Source organism: Lynx rufus, unplaced genomic scaffold (genome assembly GCF_022079265.1).
Source record: "Lynx rufus isolate CCGP_SWC_20201006 ecotype Redwood Valley unplaced genomic scaffold, mLynRuf1.p SCAF_13, whole genome shotgun sequence".
Lineage (NCBI taxonomy): Eukaryota > Metazoa > Chordata > Mammalia > Carnivora > Felidae > Lynx > Lynx rufus.
The window spans coordinates 11,061,554-11,081,335 of record NW_025814827.1 but is presented as its reverse complement, the minus strand read 5'-3'; the positions used below and the strand labels follow the sequence as shown (position 1 = coordinate 11,081,335).

At 39.5% G+C, this 19,782-nt stretch overlaps 1 protein-coding gene across 4 annotated transcripts in view; it reads right to left on the bottom strand.

Annotated features, from left to right (window-relative positions):
- Window positions 1-14,999, bottom strand: part of DPP8 (dipeptidyl peptidase 8) — a 69,191-nt gene extending 54,192 nt beyond the window's left edge. For 2 of the 4 annotated variants that reach the window (XR_006961266.1, XM_047074935.1), the window contains exons 1-4: window positions 14,842-14,999; window positions 12,964-13,100; window positions 10,499-10,768; window positions 4,971-5,083 (exon numbers count right to left, since the gene is read on the bottom strand). Coding sequence is in view for 3 of the 4 variants with exons in the window: in XM_047074935.1 (XP_046930891.1) it covers window positions 4,971-5,083; window positions 10,499-10,768; window positions 12,964-13,000 (420 nt within the window). In the remaining variant the exon portion in view is untranslated. Of the gene's footprint in view, window positions 1-4,970; window positions 5,084-10,498; window positions 10,769-12,963; window positions 14,748-14,841 lie in introns of those variants that run through there. The other 2 variants (XM_047074933.1, XM_047074934.1) reach the window with 2 other exon arrangements.
- Window positions 15,000-19,782: the final 4,783 nt, after the last annotated feature.

Genomic DNA, 19,782 nt, shown 5'->3' with positions numbered 1-19,782 from the left:
CAAGACAAGATCAATACACAAAATCAATTGTATTTCTAAATATTATCAATGAACAACCAGAAACTGAAATTAGAAAATACCATTTACAGTAGAATAAAAAAATCTCTGAAATATTTAAGAGATAAAACTTGGGGCGCCTGGGTGGCGCAGTCGGTTAAGCGTCCGACTTCAGCCAGGTCACGATCTCGCGGTCCGTGAGTTCGAGCCCCGCGTCAGGCTCTGGGCTGATGGCTCAGAGCCTGGAGCCTGTTTCCGATTCTGTGTCTCCCTCTCTCTCTGCCCCTCCCCTGTTCATGCTCTGTCTCTCTCTGTCCCAAAAATAAATAAACGTTGAAAAAAAAATTAAAAAAAAAAAAAGAGATAAAACTTATCAAAGACTGTACATGACTGGTACCATAGTTGCCTGGGGACAGATGGGTAGGAAGATTACCGAAGGGTACAAGGAAACTTTTGGGGGTAATGACTGAGGTAATGGTTTCACAGGTACATACATATGCCCAAATCTATCAATTGTAAACTTTAATAGTTGCAGTTTATTACGTGTCAATTACACCTCAATAAAGCTTTAAAAAATGAAATCATGTAAGTACCAGATGAAAACATGATTGAATTCTTTTATAATTTGGGTGTGGAAAAAACTGTTCTAACTGTGACAGAAGACACAAATTCTAGAAGCAATAAAATCCAAAAGAAATAAAGAAAAGACTGATATATTTTATTATATAAAAATCTTTCACATGACCAAAACACACACACACACACACACACACACACACGCACACACACCCCAGCCCACCCTACCATAAAGAGAGTAAAATTACAAATGACAACTTGGGGAAAATATTTGCCAACTGTATCACAGGCAAAAGGTTAATATCCTCTTTAAGTAGGTTAAAGACTTCTAAGAATGAAGAAAAAGACCTATCACCCCACAGAAAAATGGGTTAGAAATATAATAAACAATTTACAGAGAAAGAAATCCAAGTAGCCTTAAACTGTATAAAAAGATGATCAATTTTGCCTGTAACAGAAATGCAAATTAAACTATACTGGGACACTATTCCCATCTAGCAGACTGGCAAAAATCCAAATGTACAACCATATATTTATTGTGTTGGAGAACTAAGGGAAAACAGGCACACTTACAAATCTTGCTAGTGGGAATTCAAACGGCACAGTTCCTATGGAGGGAAATTTGGTACTATCTAGAAAATTTACAAAAGAATAGACCTTTTGGTCCAGTGATTTTATTTCTAAGAATCTAGCTTAAAGACATACTGGCAAAATTATAAAGAGGTGTATGCCCAAGCCATTCCACTGTGATACTATTTATAATAGAACTGGAAATAACTGAAATGTCCACCAATAGGGAACTGGTTGACTATGATTAGTCTGCACAACACAACATACGTAAAAAGAAATAAAAATGATGTATGTATCCCTGTGGAGTGATCTGAAGGATACATTGTTACTTGAAAATTGCAAGGTGGAAAAATGTATATTGGATGTTACTATTTCTCTAAGGGGGGGCTATGAATGTCTATATACTCACATTGTTGAAAAGGGAGAAGCTATTTAGAAACAAAACCATTATCTAGAAGGAGAGGGAGGGCAACAGATTAGAGGAGACAGGGAGCTTCTCTGAATACATTGTTCTGTGGATTTGAATTTGGAATCCTGTAACTATTTTATACAACAAAATTCAACTAAAAATTAAAGGAATTCCTGGGTCAACTGAGTGGCTCAGTAGATTAAGCGTCCAACTTTGGCTCAGGTCATGATTTCATAGTTTGTGGATTCAAGTCCTGCGTTGGGCTCTGTGCTGACAGCTCAGAGCCTACAGCCTGCTTCAGATTCTGTATCTTCGTCTCTCTTTGCCCCTCCCCCACTTGAGTTCGGTCTCTCTCTCTCTCTCAAAAATAAAGATTAAAAAATTTTTAAAAAGGAATTCCTAACACTTGAAAACAAAATGAAGCAAATGCACCTAACTGGATAGAAGTGGTAACATAACCACACAGAGAAGAACAATTCCAAGTTACTGTTATAAGTAATCATAGTGTTGATTCCTTTGTTATCTTGAAACTTGTATGTGTAATATGGAGTAAAGCAAATGAGTAATATGTTATTTAAATTGTTATTTAGCATCAGAGAAAGGAGATTCATATGTAAGATAAATGAGGTTAAAGAAAAATTCTGTATGTAAAATTTCAATTAGTTACATCAGTCTGACATTATGGTTTATCTGACTTGATTTGGATACATATTGATACCTACATTTCAAACACGCACACACACACACACACATACACACAGAATGTATATATTCCCTAGTTTGTTCAATAAAAAACCTAGAAACGATGACAAACCCAATAATAATGCGCATTCCTAGTACCCACATCGTGGTCTCTTAATACCAATTTCCTCTAAAGGAACTAGAGCTCCTTGAAGAAATGATGGACTCCAAGCACGCAATAGGCAATGTGTAAGGTGGAAAATCTTCATTATAGCAGCAAGTATCATGCCAAAAGGATTTGACACGTCAAGTTGAAGGGGCTGTCACCAGCCAAAAATAAGACAATTTGTACAGTAAGAATAATAACTGTCAGTGGATCAAAAAACATCAAATAGGTTTACTCTACAAGTTTATGAGGATGGATACACACACACACGCACACACACACACACGCACACACACCAAAAAAAACATTCCTCTGAGAAACCTAGGTGATCACCTATGAAGGACTACAGGAAACAAATTATTTGAAAAATGATAAATAAGGGGAAAGAATCAAAATTTATTCTGCCTTTCCATTGTTTCTTGAGTTTTTGAATAGCAATTTCTTTTTATAGAAGTATTTCAGTTAATAAATGAAGAAGGAATGATAAAATACCACTGTTTTTTAACTCCTCATAAATTAATGGATTTTGGCAATGATCCAAAGGGTGCTATCATCACAAGAAGAGAAATAAAGTTCTATATGCCTCCTGATGGAAGCAAAGCTTATCTAAGAAGTATTCTTTTTTTCTAAATTGTGGTAAAATATATATAACATAAAACTTGCCATCTTAGCTATTTTAAGTGTTTAGTTCAGTAGTGTTAAGTATACTCACATTGCTGTATAACCCATCTCTGAATTTTTCATTTTGCAACACTGAAATTCTATACCCATTAAACAACAAGTCCCCATTCTTCCCTTCCCCCAGCCCCTGGCAACCACCTTCTACTTTCTGTCTCTATGAATTAGACTGCTTTAGGTACCTCATATAAGTGGAATCATATAGTATTTGTCCTTTTGTGACTGGCTTATTTCACTTATTATAACGTCTTCATGGTTCATCGATGCTGTAGCATGTCAGAATTTCCTTCTTTTTTAAGGCTGAATAATATTCCATTGTATGTATATACATTTTGTTTATCCATCCATCTGTCCATGGACACTGGGTTGTTTCCACCTTTTGGCTATTGTGAATAATGCTGCTATGAACATGGGTGTACAAATATCTTTTCGAGACCCTGCTTTCAAAAAAAAGCAAACCTGGGTCTGATCAAGTTTCTAGATCTAACTACCTATTCATATTTACAGAAAATACGGGGGCCAAAAAACATATCAAACAGCACCACAGATAAGCAATCAGCAAAACCTTCTTTCTTCAATGGATAAGGTACAATGAGGAAAAAAAGGATAGAGGGAAAACCAATAGATTAAAAGAGACCTATTAATAAATTATAACGTGAACCTTATTTAGATCTTGATTTGAACAAATCAAGTGTAAAAAAAGAGAAATTTTATTTAAATATCAGGGAAATTTGAACACTAGTTGAATATTTCATATGAAAAAAAGATCAGCAGTTTTTAAAGTTATGATAATGATGCTGTGGTAATTTCTAAAAAGAATTTGTATCTTTTAGACACACACTGACTTATTTACGAGTGAAACAACATATCTGGCTCTGCTTCAAAATGATCCAAGAAGTGGGGGTAGGGATTGCAAGGGGAGACTGGTAGGGCTGCAATAAAATATAAATGGCCAAGATTTGATAATTCTTGATAATTACATACAATTTTACTAGTTTGAAATCCTCCACAATAAAAGTTTAAACTAAAAGTTTGATTTATTAATTTGCAAACTGTTTCATTAGAAAACTACCATTATTTTGGTTCTTAAAAAAAGGAATTTTTCTGTTTTAAAGAAAAGTCATGAAGTCTATGTAAAAAACAACAGTGATATATTTGCAGTCAAAATGATTAGTTATCATAGAAATTATTTTTTTTAATTCCTAAGAATATCACATTTAGCTCATTTAACCCAAAATGCTATTTAATAAGGAAATATTCAATGTAAAATAGTAAATGAGAACCAAAAGGGCAAACGATCACACCCAAACTGTCATCTTGTTCTTGGGATGTTTTCAACTATTTGCTTTTTGTCTAAAGATAAAATATTGAGGAAAACAAACAAACAAAAAAACCCCCCCTAACAACCCCTAAGCTTTTGATTCTACATAAATTGTATTATACTATTTAGAAATAAAAACTGAACTTAGTGTCCTTACATTAGCACTGTTACTAAGCAGTAAAACTAAAGATTCAATTTAAAAATTTAAACAAAAGCTTTCTGGAACTATATATCTGCCTTTATATGAATATAAAGGCAGAAATATATATCTGCCTTTATATGAATAACTCCTCCCCCAAAATGTGAGAACTATATAACTAACAAGTTTATAGAAGGGGAAGGTGGTTTAACAGGGAGAAAGTAGTTTTAAAACCTGAATTGTAACATCCCTTAGTTTCAGATGTTGAGAATTAAATGGAATTTAACAGTCATACACTCAAAAATATAAACATGTTTTCATTCTTTTTGATTCACATCTACTTCAAATATAAAACCCACTTGAATTTCTGCCTCTTAATAAAGGCATCTGAAAATGTACACCAAATCACAGGAATAGCAATGTTTAATCCTACCTGAAAAAGATCCAAAAGAGGCTTCCAAGAGAGCATTAAGACTGCTGCTCTGTTGATGGTTTTGGGAATTTCAGAATAAAACAGTGTATTTTCTCTGTTCTCACCAGACATAGCTATAAGAGAAAAATAATCATTTAAAAATCATTTCCAGAAAAAGCAGTCTACTGCAATCGTAGTAGTAAGTACATAAAGCCTTCTACATAATGCGAAGTTTTGCACTCTCTGGGAAGGTTAACAGGTAGGAGATGCACATGCCATTTGCCACGGGAATTTTCTTCAGTAAAACCCAGGCTTCACAGAAGAATGCTCAAGTTTCATTTCAATATTCAGATCCTGGACCCTCTCAAAACAAACGTGAAAGTGTGTAAGACGATGTGAGGACAAATATCTTTTTAGTTTTTTGAAAATTGTTAAGTCCTCTTACAAGTTGGCAATAGATTCATGAAACGCAAAAGCATGGAGCTTTGTGGAAACTTCAGGTTACTAAGTTTCTTCTTCTCCTGAATCATTTAAAATTCCTATTTAGGGGCGCCTGTGTGGCTCACCTACTTGAGCATCCAACTCTTGATTTCAGCTCAGGTCATGATCTCACGGTTTGTGAGATCAAGCCCCACGGAGGGCTCAGTGCTGGCAGTGCAGAGCCTGCTTGGTATTCTCTCTCTCCCTCTCTGCCTCTCTTGCTTGTACTCTCTCTCAAAATAAATAAATAACCTTAAAAAAATAAAAATACTTATTGGGACGCCTGGGTGGCTCAGGTGGTTAGGCGTCCGACTTCAGCTCAGGTCATGATCTTACGGTCCATGAGTTCAAGCCCTACGTCTGGCTCTGTGCTGACAGCTCAGAGCCTACAGCTGCTTTGGATTCTGTGTCTGTCTCTCTCTCTGCCCCTTCTCTCGCTCACGCTCTGTCTCTCTCAAAAATAAATAAAACATTAAAAAAATAAAAAAATAAAAATAAAAATACTTATTAAAAAAAATTAGGGGCCAGGGGTTGCCTGGATGGTTCAGTCGGTTAATTTAAGTTTCCGATTTCAGCTCAGGTCATGATCTCGCGGTTCGTGGGTTTGAGCCCCATGTTGGGCTCTGTGCTGACAGCATGGAACCTGGAGCCTGAATCCTTCTTTGGGTTCTGTGTCTCCCTCTCTCCCTGCCTTTTCCCCGCTAATGCTCTGAATAAAAATTTTTTTTCATGTTGATTTATTTTTGAGAGAGAGAGAGAGAGAGAGAGAGAGAGAGAGAGAGAGAGAGAATGCACAAAGAGCCATGAGATCATGACCTGAACCGAAGTCGGACACTTAATTAACCAACTGAGCCACCCAGGTGCCCCTAAAAAATACTTATTTAGAAGTATACATAGATCTAACTGAATACTAGTTTTTCCTGTTATAAATATCCTATAACCATAATCAGTAATACATTTACATTACTGAAATGTAATACATTTCAGATCTAAGTATACTCATTAAAACAAAACAAAAATCTGCTATTTGATTTGCTAAAAATCTCTTTGTTCTTTACTGGGGAAGGATGAAGTAAAGAGGTCTATACTAAGTAGAAGTCAGGTCTATTCTGTGAAATCATGCAGTAACTGAATGGGAATATCACAGCAGTGTGGAATGAGCTACATACAAAAGAGAAGTAATAGAAACACATTATGATTATGAAGATGTGAACCAAAGAAAATTCAAAGTAAAACAAATCCCTTCTACCATAAAATGTGCTAGAATGGTATCATTTCCAAAAAATCTAGGGGAGAGTGAAGGAAGAAGAAAATAAAGCACAACAGGAAGACCAAGGAACTCTCTCTCGGCTAGAACAGATCCTCAGCCTAGTGTTTTTTTTTTTCTTTTTAATTTTTTTTTTAATGTTTATTTATGAGAGACAGAGACAGAGCATGAGCAGGGGAGGGACAAAGAGAGGAGACACAGAACTTGAGGCAGGCTTCAGGTTCTGAGCTGTCAGCACAGAGCCCGACACCAGGCTCGAACCAACAAGCAGAGCCGTGAGATCACGACCTGAGCCAAAGCAGGACACTTAACCGACCAAGCAATCCAGACGCCCCCTTAGCCTAGTGTTTGTGATAATGGCAGAGGAGGTAGTCTATGGAAGGGCATGGTAACTGCCATGCTAACCCCTGCAAAGGCTGGGGATGAGCCCCCAAATATCCATGTCTTCCTTTATTTCTTTATTTTCCTAAACTGTTCTTAAGCTTTCTTAATTTGTACTGCCTTTTGGAATAAAAAGATATCAACTGACATTCACTTTAGAACTTGACTCTGTCTTGGGGCGCCTGGGTGGCACAGTCGGTTAAGTGTCCGACTTCAGCCAGGTCACGATCTCGCGGTCCGTGAGTTCGAGCCCCGCATCGGGCTCTGGGGTGATGGCTCAGAGCCTGGAGCCTGTTTCCAATTCTGTGTCTCCCTCTCTCTCTGCCCCTCCCCCGTTCATGCTCTGTCTCTCTCTGTCCCAAAAATAAATAAATGTTGAAAAACAAAATTAAAAAAAAAAAAAAGAACTTGACTCTGTCTTAAATCTATTCTGTAATTCTAGAGTTACTTTGTTAAAGAATTATCAGAATGGCAGTCACCTATCTATACCATTCATAATTTTATAAAATGTGATCATATCCTCCTTAAGCCTTCTCCTTCTAAGAGTCTTCAGCCCTGGGGCGCCTGGGTGGCTCAGCCGGTTAAGCGTCCGACTTTGGCTCAGGTCATGATGTCGTGGTCTCTGAGTTCAAGCCCTGCATCAGGCTCTGTGCTGACAGCTCAGAGCCGGGAGCCTGCTTCAGGTTTATGTTTCCCTCTCTCTCTGTCCCTTCCCCACTCATGCTGTCTCTCTCTCAAAAATAAACATTAAAAAAAAAAAAAGATTTGAGTCTTCAGCCCTCAAATATGAAAAACTTGGTTCTCATCTATTTTCAAATGAGAACCATTCCCCATAATCATTTCAGCTGAACCTCTTGAAACTGTGCCTTGTTCCATGTCTTCCCTGGCTTCATATGTGACCAACAAAAACTTCCAAGGCATTCTAGGCACACACACACCAGTTCCATATAAGCACAAAACAAACTTTTCCCATTGTTTCTCTCCTGATGACACACTAGAACACACTTATGGGTGTATAAACTTTTAGAACAATGGATTTATACAAAAAAAATATTTTAAATTCAGATGAATATAAAAGACTTGAACAAACGAAAAGGCATACAACTTTCTTGAAGAGCTCAAAATTCTGAAGACTGTCAATTTTCCCTAACTTCACCTATAAATGTAACATCAATCCTAAAGGAGTTTAAACAGCATTAGGAAAAAAAAGCTATCTAGGCTATTTTTAAGTGTTCATAGAAAAACAAGCAAACAAAAATAGCCAAAACAAATATGAAAGAGAGTGATGAAAGGTGACTAGTGCTACCAAATAGGAAAACATATAGAGCTATGATAACAATAATAGTAATACTATGCTGCACTCGATCTGAGGGAGCAATGGAACAAAACAGAAAGTCCAAAATATATACAGATTTTAAATGACATAATCCTGGAGTTGGGAGAGCCTAATTTTTTCTTTTTATGTTTATTTATTTTTGAAAGAGAGAGAGCGCATGCACAAGAGGGGAAGGGCAAAGAGAGAGAGAGACACAGAACCTGAAGCAGGCTCCAAGCTTTGAGCTGTCAGCACACAGCCTGACATGGGGCTCAAACCCACAAACTGTGAGATCATGACCTGAGCCGAAGTTGGACGCTTAACTGACTGAGCCACTCAGGCGCCCCAGGGAGAGCCTTTCTAGATACGATGCCAAAGCCTACAGAGAATACAAATTTAACTATCAAAAAAAAAAAAAAAAAAAAAAAATCACAAATTTCTATGTGGCAAAAGGCACTAAAGGCAAAAGACAAATTAAACCTCAGAGGAAAATACTACAATGGTTTAATTCCCTCATTATACAAAAAAAAATGTTTTAATAAGAAATACCCACAGTCCAACAAAAAACAGACAAATGTTATAAATAAATCAGTCACAGAAAAGGGTATATAAAGGTCTCTTAAATATGTAAAAAGATGCTCAACCTCACTTATAACTGGAATTAAAACTATAATGAGATACAGGGATATAAGGTACAGAGTGGTGGCTATAATTCATAATACTGTATTGCATATTTTAAAGTTGGTAAGAGAACAGATCTTAAAAGTAGGTAAGTGGGGCACCTGGGTGGCTCACTTGGTTAAGTGTCTGACTCTTGGTTTGGGCTCAGGTCATGATCTCAGCTTCATGAGTTTGAGCTCTGCTTGGGATTCTCTCTCTCCCTCTCTGCCCCTCCCTTACTGGTACTCTGTCTCTCTCAAAATAAATAAATAAACTTAAAAAAAAAGTTATCATAAAAAAAATCATTGAAAAAATTTTTTGTTAACTATGTAAGGTGAAACATATCTAGTTAAAATCTAGACATTATAAAATATCTAGATCATTTATTTTGGTGATCCTTTTATATTGTATATAAATATCCAATCTTTATGTCATACACCTGAAACTAATATATATGTCAATTATACTTCAACTTAAAAAAATAGTAATTTATAAAACTAACTACAATGAGATGGCTGTTCACTAATCAGACTAGAAAAGATAAAAAACGTCTGATTACCCACTACTGGTACAGGTGTGTAGAAACAGATACTCTGAGACAATGCTGATAGGAATATAAACGCTCGATGGAAGGGTAATTTGACAATATCAACCAAAATTCAGAATACATACAACTCTTGTCCCAACATTCCCACTCTCTGGAATCAGTCCTATACATAATAAAATTCACAAATGTACAAATTGATCTAACACAGAAAATATTCATTGCATCATCTTTTCTAACAGTATAATAGAAAAACCTAAATGCCCATTATTAGGGGCATGGTTAAGTAAATATGGCACAATTATATAATGGAATACTCTGGAGTTGTTAAAAAAATGCATCTATAATTACTGATGTGCACTAATCCAGAGAATAGCTCTAAAAATATATGCATGTATATGAATGAAATAACCTTGAAGGAGAGGAATAAATTTATTTTTAAAAGGTTAATAAACAAAAAAGTAAGTCAGTGGCATAATATATTTAATTTAGATGGATCTTAAATCTGGAGTGAACAGGCTCAGAAAAAAAGACACCAAATCCAGTCTTGGTTTAAAAAAAAATGAAAGTAGCCACTGATGAGAGTGGTTTTACTGTTTGTGTTCCTAATCTGACCATTCCCAAGGAAAGCCATTTTGAACTAGCTTTAGGAAGAAGTAATTTCTGGCATCTTTAACTTTGATTCTGAAAGGCAGGCCACAATCAACTCATGGTTTCGTACCTGCAAGTGAAAATAATGGGACAAACCGAAATTACAACAGCACCAAAACTGAAGTTCTTCCAATCATTTTTTTCCCTTGAATGGAACATTACTGATTCATTTATTTGTTCACCAATTGTATCTAGCTTGTAAGTTTGAATCCAGAAAGAATTTCCCCTAGAAACTATGACTTCATACTCACCAAGGTAATAGATCCTGTCTGAATGAGGCCCATCTGGATCATTCCTCTTCACAAACATAAAATCATGTGGTGCCTTAGCCATCATATAGCCATGATATTTTCTGGTATCAGCAAGCAGCTTTTTAAGCTGACTCCAGGAATATCGCTCAACATAAAATGGCTCCAATTTAGGACGATCCTGTGATTCAATATTCTCCTCACACTCTGCAGTTTCAAAGATCTCAACACCCAGCTGTTCTGTTTCCATTGCTGCTGCCATGTTGCATTTTCCTAGAAAAATAAGGCACATGAAGTTAGTTGTTCACAGAACTGCCTTCTTTTATATTAACCGGAATGACAGTCTGATAGTGCTCCCCCCCCCCGAAAAAAGGCAAGAAAAAGATGGTCTTCAGCACATTTGCAATGAAAGCTAGTAAAAGTAATAGCTCCCTCTTCTCAATTCAGTTTAAAAATGAGATTTTTTTTAAAAATTGAGGTCATGTCTATTTCACTATGACTATAAATCGCTTTAGGACCTTTTATAAAAGGCTGTCCTTACATATCTCTTGCCAAAATTCCTTTTTTCTTTCCCACACTGGAAGGAAACAGGCCATATGCCAGTTGGCTGCTATGTTCCATCCAAGAGCATGTCAATAGTGAAGCTAAATGTGCTAAGGGAGCTAAGTGTTTTTGCACTTAAAAAAGTAACACATTTGATAAACATGAACTTCTTCAGTTAACAGAAATAACTGTGACCAATTAGAACAGTGATAAAATTGCTGTCAACAATGAACTTGTAATAATACAATGTAATGTAATAGGGCACTTACCCATGAAAATATAAATACTGTATCCTTTTAAATAGAACTCCAAACAACAAAAGACTTAACTGGCTGGTACATTTTTCTTTGTCTTCTGCTCTTGCCTAGACATCACTATCTTACCATCACTTTTGGTGACTATAAGGAATTTATGTAACTATGATTATAGATTATACAACTTTTACTCTCAGAGAGGAAAAAGATACTATTTTCAAGCGGCTTTAATTAGTTGAAATAGTTTATGCAAAAAGCATTTAACTTTTGTACTATCGATATTTGAAGTGGGAACCCAATTTACCAGTTCAACCCCAAAACAATATTAACATTTCATCTACCAATGGTGTTTCTTTTCATTTTACAAATTCAGAAGAGGATGTATTTTCCTTTATTTCAACACTTAAATGTAACACAAGCAAAGTATCAGAGAAAATATCAAGAAGTGTTATCATAAGCCATTGTGTGATGTTCTGCCACGCATTATTCATGAAACTACCAAAAAGAAGCAACATAAAAATTCTGGAGCAACCTGCTTTTTTTGATTTGGGAGATAAATAGATTGCATTTATGTAACGGATTTCACATAATTATTAACTACTTCTAGGGCAACAATCAGTACATGATTGTATATTTAATACGATGTCTTTTGTAAAGCTCAGCTTCCCAGGTTAACAAGAGTTCGTGGTAACTACCAACCACAGAGAAAAAGTAATTAATTAGAAGGTGTGGGTTGTGAATTACTACACTAGGCAAGCTTTACGGCAGAACAGTGTGTGGCCAGAACAGTGTGTCTTTTTTCATGCTACAGTGAAACATATTACCATTTTCAATGTAACAGTAGCACAAGTGGACAAAAAACCCACTCAAGAGTTTTATCAAGTATCCAACTTGTAATGTTACTAGGACAGGACATTTACTTCCAATGACCAAAATCCAAACAGTTCGGTAGAGAAAAGTCATTTAGCTCAACTGCTACTTAGCACACTGATAGTAAGGAGCAGTTTATGACAGTGGTGACTGCCCACCTAAAAGCTAATGGGAGGCCTACTTTCTATCAGTACGTAAGTGGATCTAGTTCGACTCCTAACAGAGCGAAGGACAAGTGAGAGAAGCTACACAAACCGTGCTCATTTTTTTCAACCCCCCCATTTGTTAAATTTGGAACTTCACCTTCAAACCACTGCTCACAAGAATAAGGCTAGGGAACAGAAGAGGGAAGTTCAGCGGGCAGACTTCCCAAGGCTTAGTGCCCAGCTTCCTGAGTCACCGTTAACTTGACATCTCTCCTATGTAAAAGTTGTGTTAGCACGCACTTATTAATAGCAAATTACCTGCTATTCCTAAGTTGTACTAGGTCTCTGGACTATTTCTATCTCTGTCTACACACACACAAACTTCACAGTTCAAATGACATTCTACTACTCTATGTGCTTATAGTAAATGTACATCCTGCATTTTCCAGGATACAGCTAATACTATAAAATTTTAGTAATATACACAAGTGTGTAACTAAATGACTTAAGTTCCAGGTTTCCATAACATCTTATATTCAAATACATTCCTAAGATTCTAACTTCAAAAATTAGGAGTCAGCGTACATTTTCAGCACAGTGCATATATTTCACTGCCCCCCTAGCTCTTCACTTAAGGACCTTCCCTCATGCCTACCTGATTGTATTTTCATCTGCTCAGATCTCTTCCACATTCAAAGAGATCTTTTTCAAGTGACTCAACTTCAAGCATAGATCCCTCTGCTCATCTTGCTCTCTTCTCACAGGAGTCTTTCCTTTTCTCACCATCCAATCCTGCTCACCAGGATAATGAGATAAGATACAAGGCTGTTGTTGATCATTATTAAAATGGAGCATATGTGGCCAAAAAGATTAAATCTCAAATCTCAAATAGTACTTAAAACTGAAACAGAAATAACCTTCTTGGTGTAATATATAATGCCTGAATTATTTTCTATCTACATTTTAGATTATTATAATTACAATTTTTTAAAAATCTCAGAAATGTACAGCCTAATTTACTCAAAAGGATATCCAAACACAGTCTAAATCCTGACATGTATATATATACATTAAAAGGCAAATTATGGAAGACCTTCAAAAAGTATAAAAGGCATACAAATGTGAGGTTACTCAGTGGCTACTGTAAATCCTCAAAAATGACAGATGATTAATAAAATTTATTTCTCTGTGCTTGTTCCTGTTCCTGCTTTTACATTATAATACATACTGAGCTGGGTGGAGACAGACTCCGTAGAATAACCAGTAAAAATTATAAAACAGGCCATTTTCATGGAAAGGGAACTAACTTGCATTTAATAATTTTTTTCATAAGATGAAGAATGCACTATCCGTTTAAAGTGCACTCCACTTTTGCTCTTTTCCTTTCCACCTATAGTCTGAAAACAATTGAATTAGGTAACTTTGCCCTAAAAGGAAGCATTAAGCTTGTTGAAATTTTGGCTTAGTAAAAGGAAAAAGAAAGGAGGAGCTGTGATTACACTTGTTACTTTGTTATCAGTTTTAATTCTGGGCTCACCAAGTAGGTGAAGGGGAGATGCGGTGAGAAAAGGTCAGTGGCAATGGAGGGAAAAGGGTGAAGCTATGCTAGCATAAGAACGATGGACTAAGATGTCAAGACATGTTCCCATGTACTAAGCCCCTCACTCAGATAAGAGCATGTTGGGTTAGAGAACGGCTTCAGGACTCCTGAATTTGGACCCACTAAAACGTCATTCTTAATTTTCAATCCAAGAGTCAACCAGTCGTCCAGTTGAACACCCCACGCGTCACTTAAGCCTAGCCATTTCACTTTTCTGGGTCCAGAGCTAGTGGACAGGTTGATTATCACAGACTGGGCAAAGATCTTGAAAGGTGTGAATGGGGAAGAAGAGGATAGGTGTAGCAGAGAATGTTGAGGAGAATGCGGGGGGGAGGGGAGGGAATGCCAAGTCTTAGAAGTCTTAGGAGAAAAGCGTGTGAGGGGGAGAGGTGGGGGAGCGGGAAAGGAACGTATATATCCTGCCCCGGGTGGGTGAAAGAGAATGAGCGGGGGGCCAGTGAAGCAGGGAGGGAATCGACCTAGAGTGGGACAGGAAAAAGGAAGGAACACCGGCTGGGAAACCAGAAAAATCTCAGTCCGAATCCGATCCGCCACAGTCGAACTTTAGGCAGATCCCTTCGCCTCTGCGAGCTTCTGTTTCCTCATCCGTAAGCCCGGGCATCACCCGGCTCCCAACCCCAGCGAGGCTCAATTAGGATAACGGACGTGGAAGCCGGGAGGCCAGCACCCAGCGCTCAGGGGGCGCCCAGTGAACGTTGGTGGACTCGGAATCTCAGAGCCCCGGCTTCCTCTTCCGGCAAGCGGGGCCCCGCCACCGGCTCTGATCCGCGCAGGGCGGCGCGCCGGATAAACCGCACAGCGGGCTAACCCGGAGAGCGCGTCGGGCGGTTCCTCCGTAAGGCGGAGCGGGCCCGCCGGGCTGGGGCCCAGGCCTCGCGGGCGAAGGGGAAGGAGAGGGGGCGGATACTGCACCTTCCCCCCCGGCCCCGCCCGGAGCGTCCCGACGCGTGCTACTGAGCGGGCCTGCGCCGCTTCATGCCGCGCCGCCTCCACTCCCGACCCGGCTGCAGCGGCTTCCTCGGCGACGGCGCCGGTGGCAACCCAGGCGGCGAACGCGGCACTTAAAGGCGGCAGCGGCAGCGGCGGCGGCGGCGCTGGCGCCTCGGAACTTCCGGTTCGTCGCGACCCGCCCTCCGACCAGCGAAGGCTCGGCGGGGCCAAGAAGGGCGCCGCTCCCTGCTGGGTGGGGTCCCTTGCCACAGTGCAGTCTAGTGGCCGGAGGAACGAACGCGGCGCGGAACGGACACCGCTGCGGTGGGGGACAGAGATGAAATCCAGAAACGGGTGGCGACTTGCTTGAAGTCGCAGGACGCATTGTGGCGCGTGTCTGCTCATCCATCTTTTTTTTTTTTTTTTTTCATTCAACAAGTATATATTGAGTGCCTGCTATGTACCAGGCAGAGTTTGTAGACGCTGAGATCAGAGCAGGGAGCAAGCCAGTAAAATTCCCTGCCCCTTCTTGAAGATGACAGAGGGGAGGAACCAAGGCCTTAGGGAACTTCTGAGGGGCCCACTGTTGTGGTGGAGAGAAACCTGAACTTGGAGTCAGAAAGCTTGGCTCTAGTACTAATTAGTGATCTTTAGCAGGTCAGTCGATCTCTTTGAGCCATGGTTTCTTGATCTGTAGGAGAGATAGAACACATTATGTAGTTGTAATTAAGGAAAACCGTATGTGTCACAATAACACTTAAAGAGGAAGAAACTGGCTCGGGCAGGGAGGTGACCAACTTGCTGTAATCACAACCAGAGGCAGGTCTGTTAACCTGTAGTCTCTTCCTATTTCACACCATGCATTGGCTGAGAAAAAGAAAGAGAAAAAGGGAGGCTGGGGAGATGACTGGGAAAGTGGAAGGTGTATAACAAAACAGTGGAAAAGCTGGCCTCCCCTCTCTTCTATTACTCAAGGGACCATGTGTCAGAGGTGTGGATCATTAGGATTTATTATAATAGCACTAATAAAAGATCCATTTGGGTGCCAAGATTCCATTCTTCATTGTAACTACTCACTTTCACTTTAAATGAGTCTTCCCTTGGGCTTTTTTTTCAGTTGAGCTCCCCTAACAGAAAGGTACAGGCATTTTCACTGGGACTCCTCTGTGAATTTTCTGCAAATGACCTGAAAGTAGGTTTTAAGGCTTTGAATGCACATGCACATACTAACAAAACACAATGAAATATCTTGCAGTTCATTTCATTCAACCAAGTGTTTGTTGAATCGCTGCCATGTGCCTGTCACTGTTCTAAGCACTGGGGATACAATAGTGAATAAAGTAGACAAGATCCCTTTGTGTGGTTTACACTCAAAGAAGAGGAAAAAGACCTCCCCAAAAGCAAGCAAACAAAACAATATATAATTTTATGGATTTTAAAAAGCAAGCTCTGGGGAGGTTAAGTACTTGCTTAAGTCATTTGACTAATTATGGATTGATCTAGGCTTGAATTCAGATTTCTTGGTTTTCAATCTCACTTTCTCTATGGCAGGCTTAACAAGCCTCAAGCCAGAGGAAGCTGTAAGGGAACATCTCCACCCTGCACCCTGGCAACCTCCCATGTTGCCTCACACAGGCCTCACGGGCAAAGTCTTTGAACCAAAGCTTATCTGAGTCTTAGCAGAATGCTTTGTGATCTTCCCAGAACAGGAGAGGATGGGAGGCTTATAAGGATCTCAAGCCAATCTCCCCTGGCAGCTTCTCATTTCCCAGGTTCTGTTGAGATGTGGGCTCTCTGTCCCACCCACTCAGAATATCGCTGCAGAATATGAGAACCATTTAGCTGCAGTCTGGAATTGGCTTCTCAGCAGCTGGGTATGCCACAACTTACCCTGCAGTCATCTTACCCCATCTGTTTCAGTATTCTCCATTTTGATTTGTGGGACAAGGACCACTGGCAGCTGGCACCTTAATGCGTTCTTCCTTTTGTTGTGTAGGTAAGTATTAAACTATCCGAATCTGAAGTGGCCCGTTGTATCTCTACTGGCTAACTCAGTCAGGCCGGGGTCTTGCCAACCTTGTGTATGTGCTTGACAAAGCCTAGCCAGCTTGTCGCCACCCTGCACTCTAGGAACTCATCAGGAAAAGGCAAGTTGTCTAGCACACAACATCTGAGTAAATAGTCTGTGTTAACATGGCGGCGTTGATACAAATTCATTCTTGCATTTAAAAAGTCGGGTGCTGGCATAATGGGCAGGGGGCAGTAAGTGTGAGTGAAAGCTGGGATGGCAAGGCCAAGTGAGAACGCTTCCTAGGGAAATCTGGGCTGCCTCCTGGAGCCATGCCCGTCTGAGGCAGTCAAGTCCTTGTCTGGGTCTAGCCTTATGTTTTAGAGATCCTGAGAGTTTTCCCCACTGGGCCTCCTCAGAGACCAGCCTAAGAGTGTGTCTAACACTCCATGATCTTCAGGCAGTGGTACTTTTCCTCTGGTATTCACAGGTAAAAGCGTGCACTCTCAGAATCAGACATACCTGGGATCATATCCTAGCTCCTCTCCTTACTAAGGAGATACTCCTTACTCCCAGGCTTTTCTAAGTTTTATTTCTCTCATCTGTAAAATGACTTCAGTAACATCACTGAAATGAATAAATGAAATATATAATGCATTTAAAGTGCTTAACAACACGTGGTGCACATTAAGCATTCCGTTTATTAATTCTGTTTATGAATGGTGGTGATGATGACAAAGATAACAACAAAAACCTTTCCCAGAGGGGCATGCCCAAAGCCTTGCCGGGTAGCACTATCCATGCGACAATAAGCATCATTTGTCACAATTCACAAGCATCAATTTGAACACAACATGCTGACATTCATTACAGAAAGATCCACCAATCTTCCCTCTACCCTATCATAACTTTTTTGTTTTATATACATATTTTACATATGTAGCAGGAGCAATATTTTCAAGCCACTTACAGATTTGTACTGTATTTAATTTCCTTAGTTTTTCCATAATTTGACCCAACCTATATTTATATGACCCATTTCATTTAATAGTAAAAAGTGTAATCTTGATTAACTCTAGGCAAACCCAGTCATTCAATTCAGGATCCTTTCTGGTGAAGGGTGTGATGGCTAATGCCTTCTCCAGACCTTCCTCCCAGCTGTACTGGTTTGAATAGTGTCCTCCTCAAATCTATGTTCATCCAGAACCTCATAATGTGACCTTATTTGGAAATAGGGTCTTTGCAGATGTTATTAGTTAAGATCATGTTAGAGTAGAGTGGGTCTCAAATTCGTTGACTGGTGTCCTTATAAGAAGTCCATATGAGGAGGGGTGCCAGGGTGGCTCAGTTGGTTAAGCATCTGACTTTGGCTTAGGTCACGATTTCACAGTTCGTGAGTTCAAGCCCTGCATCGGGCTCTGTGCTGACAGCTTGGAGCCTGGAGCCTTCTTCGGATTCTGTGTGTGTCTCTCTCTCTGCCCCTCCCCTGCTTGTACTCTGTCTCTCTCTCTCCTTCAAAATAAGTAAACACTTAGAAAAAAAATTTTAAATAAAAAACAAAACAATAAACAAACAAACAAAAAGAAGGCCATATGAGGAAATAAGAACAGATATACTCACAGATCATTTGTGGGTTTTTTTTGAAATTTTATTTTATTTATTTATTTTTAATATATGAAATTTATTGTCAAATTGGTTTCCATACAACACCCAGTGCTCATCCCAAAAGGTGCCCTCCTCAATACCCATCACCCACCCTCCCCTCCCTCCCACCCCCCATCAACCCTCAGTTTGTTCTCAGTTTTTAACAGTCTCTTATGCTTCTCACAGATCATTTGACAACAAAGGTGAAGATTGGAGCAAAGCTGCCTCAGGCCATAGGGCAGCAAGGATTGCCAGCAACCGCCATGTTGCATTCTTGCCTAGAGCCTTCAGGGGGAGCATGGTCCTTCCAGCACCTGGACTTTGGACTTCTAACCTCCAGAACTGTAAGAGAATAAACTTTTATTTATTTATTTATTTATTTTTTATTTTTTTAGTTGGTTAGTTTGTTTTGAGAGAGAGAGTGTGTGTATGTGGAGTGGGGGAGGGACAGAGGAAAGAGGGAGAGAGAGAATCCCAAGCAGGCTCAGTACAGCCAATGTGGAGCCCAGTGTGGGGCTTGATCTCATGAACGTGAGATCATGACCTGAGCTGAAATCAAGAGTCATACACTTAACCGACCCCTAAACTTCTGTTGTTTTAAGCCATGTGATTTTGTGGTATTTTGTTATGGCTGCCCTAGGATACGAATATACCAGCTAATCCTCAGGTATGACCTTCCCCCCATCATGAAGTACTCAGTGAGATAGCTGTTATCTGTCAGTCTCTAGTTGTGAATCCACACTGTGTTCTATTCCCTCTCTGCCCCACTTGCTGGCCCTTCTCACATTTGTTCCTGCACCTTCACCCATATCCAGGAAGCCTCTGGCCCTCTTGCCGATCTTTAACCTTTATCTCCACTAGGTGACTGCTGCTCTAGAGCCTTGCGCTAATGCCTGGGCAAGAGCACAGGTCTTTTCTTTCCCTAGATCCCTAAACCTGTCATGGGTGTTGAGGGGGGATTCCCTCAGCTCTGGATAAGCCCTTAAGGGGAGGTGAGGGCAAGACTGAGGCTCCTTCTCAAGGGTACTCCCTTAGTTCCCCCTGCCCCTTTAAAAAAATCCTCCTGGGGTTTACTGAACTCCAAAGTCAGGTTGTATCATTTGTGTAAATGTCATTGAGCAGAGTCCCTTACTTCTCTTTTGAATTTCTTCTCCCTAGTCTGCCTGGAAATTTTTTATTTAGTCTGCATATTATTCCAAATATTTTCTGTTTTACATGTGCAGCCAGGTTTAAAAGAGAAGAATCTGATGTCTCTATTCTCCGTTTCCATG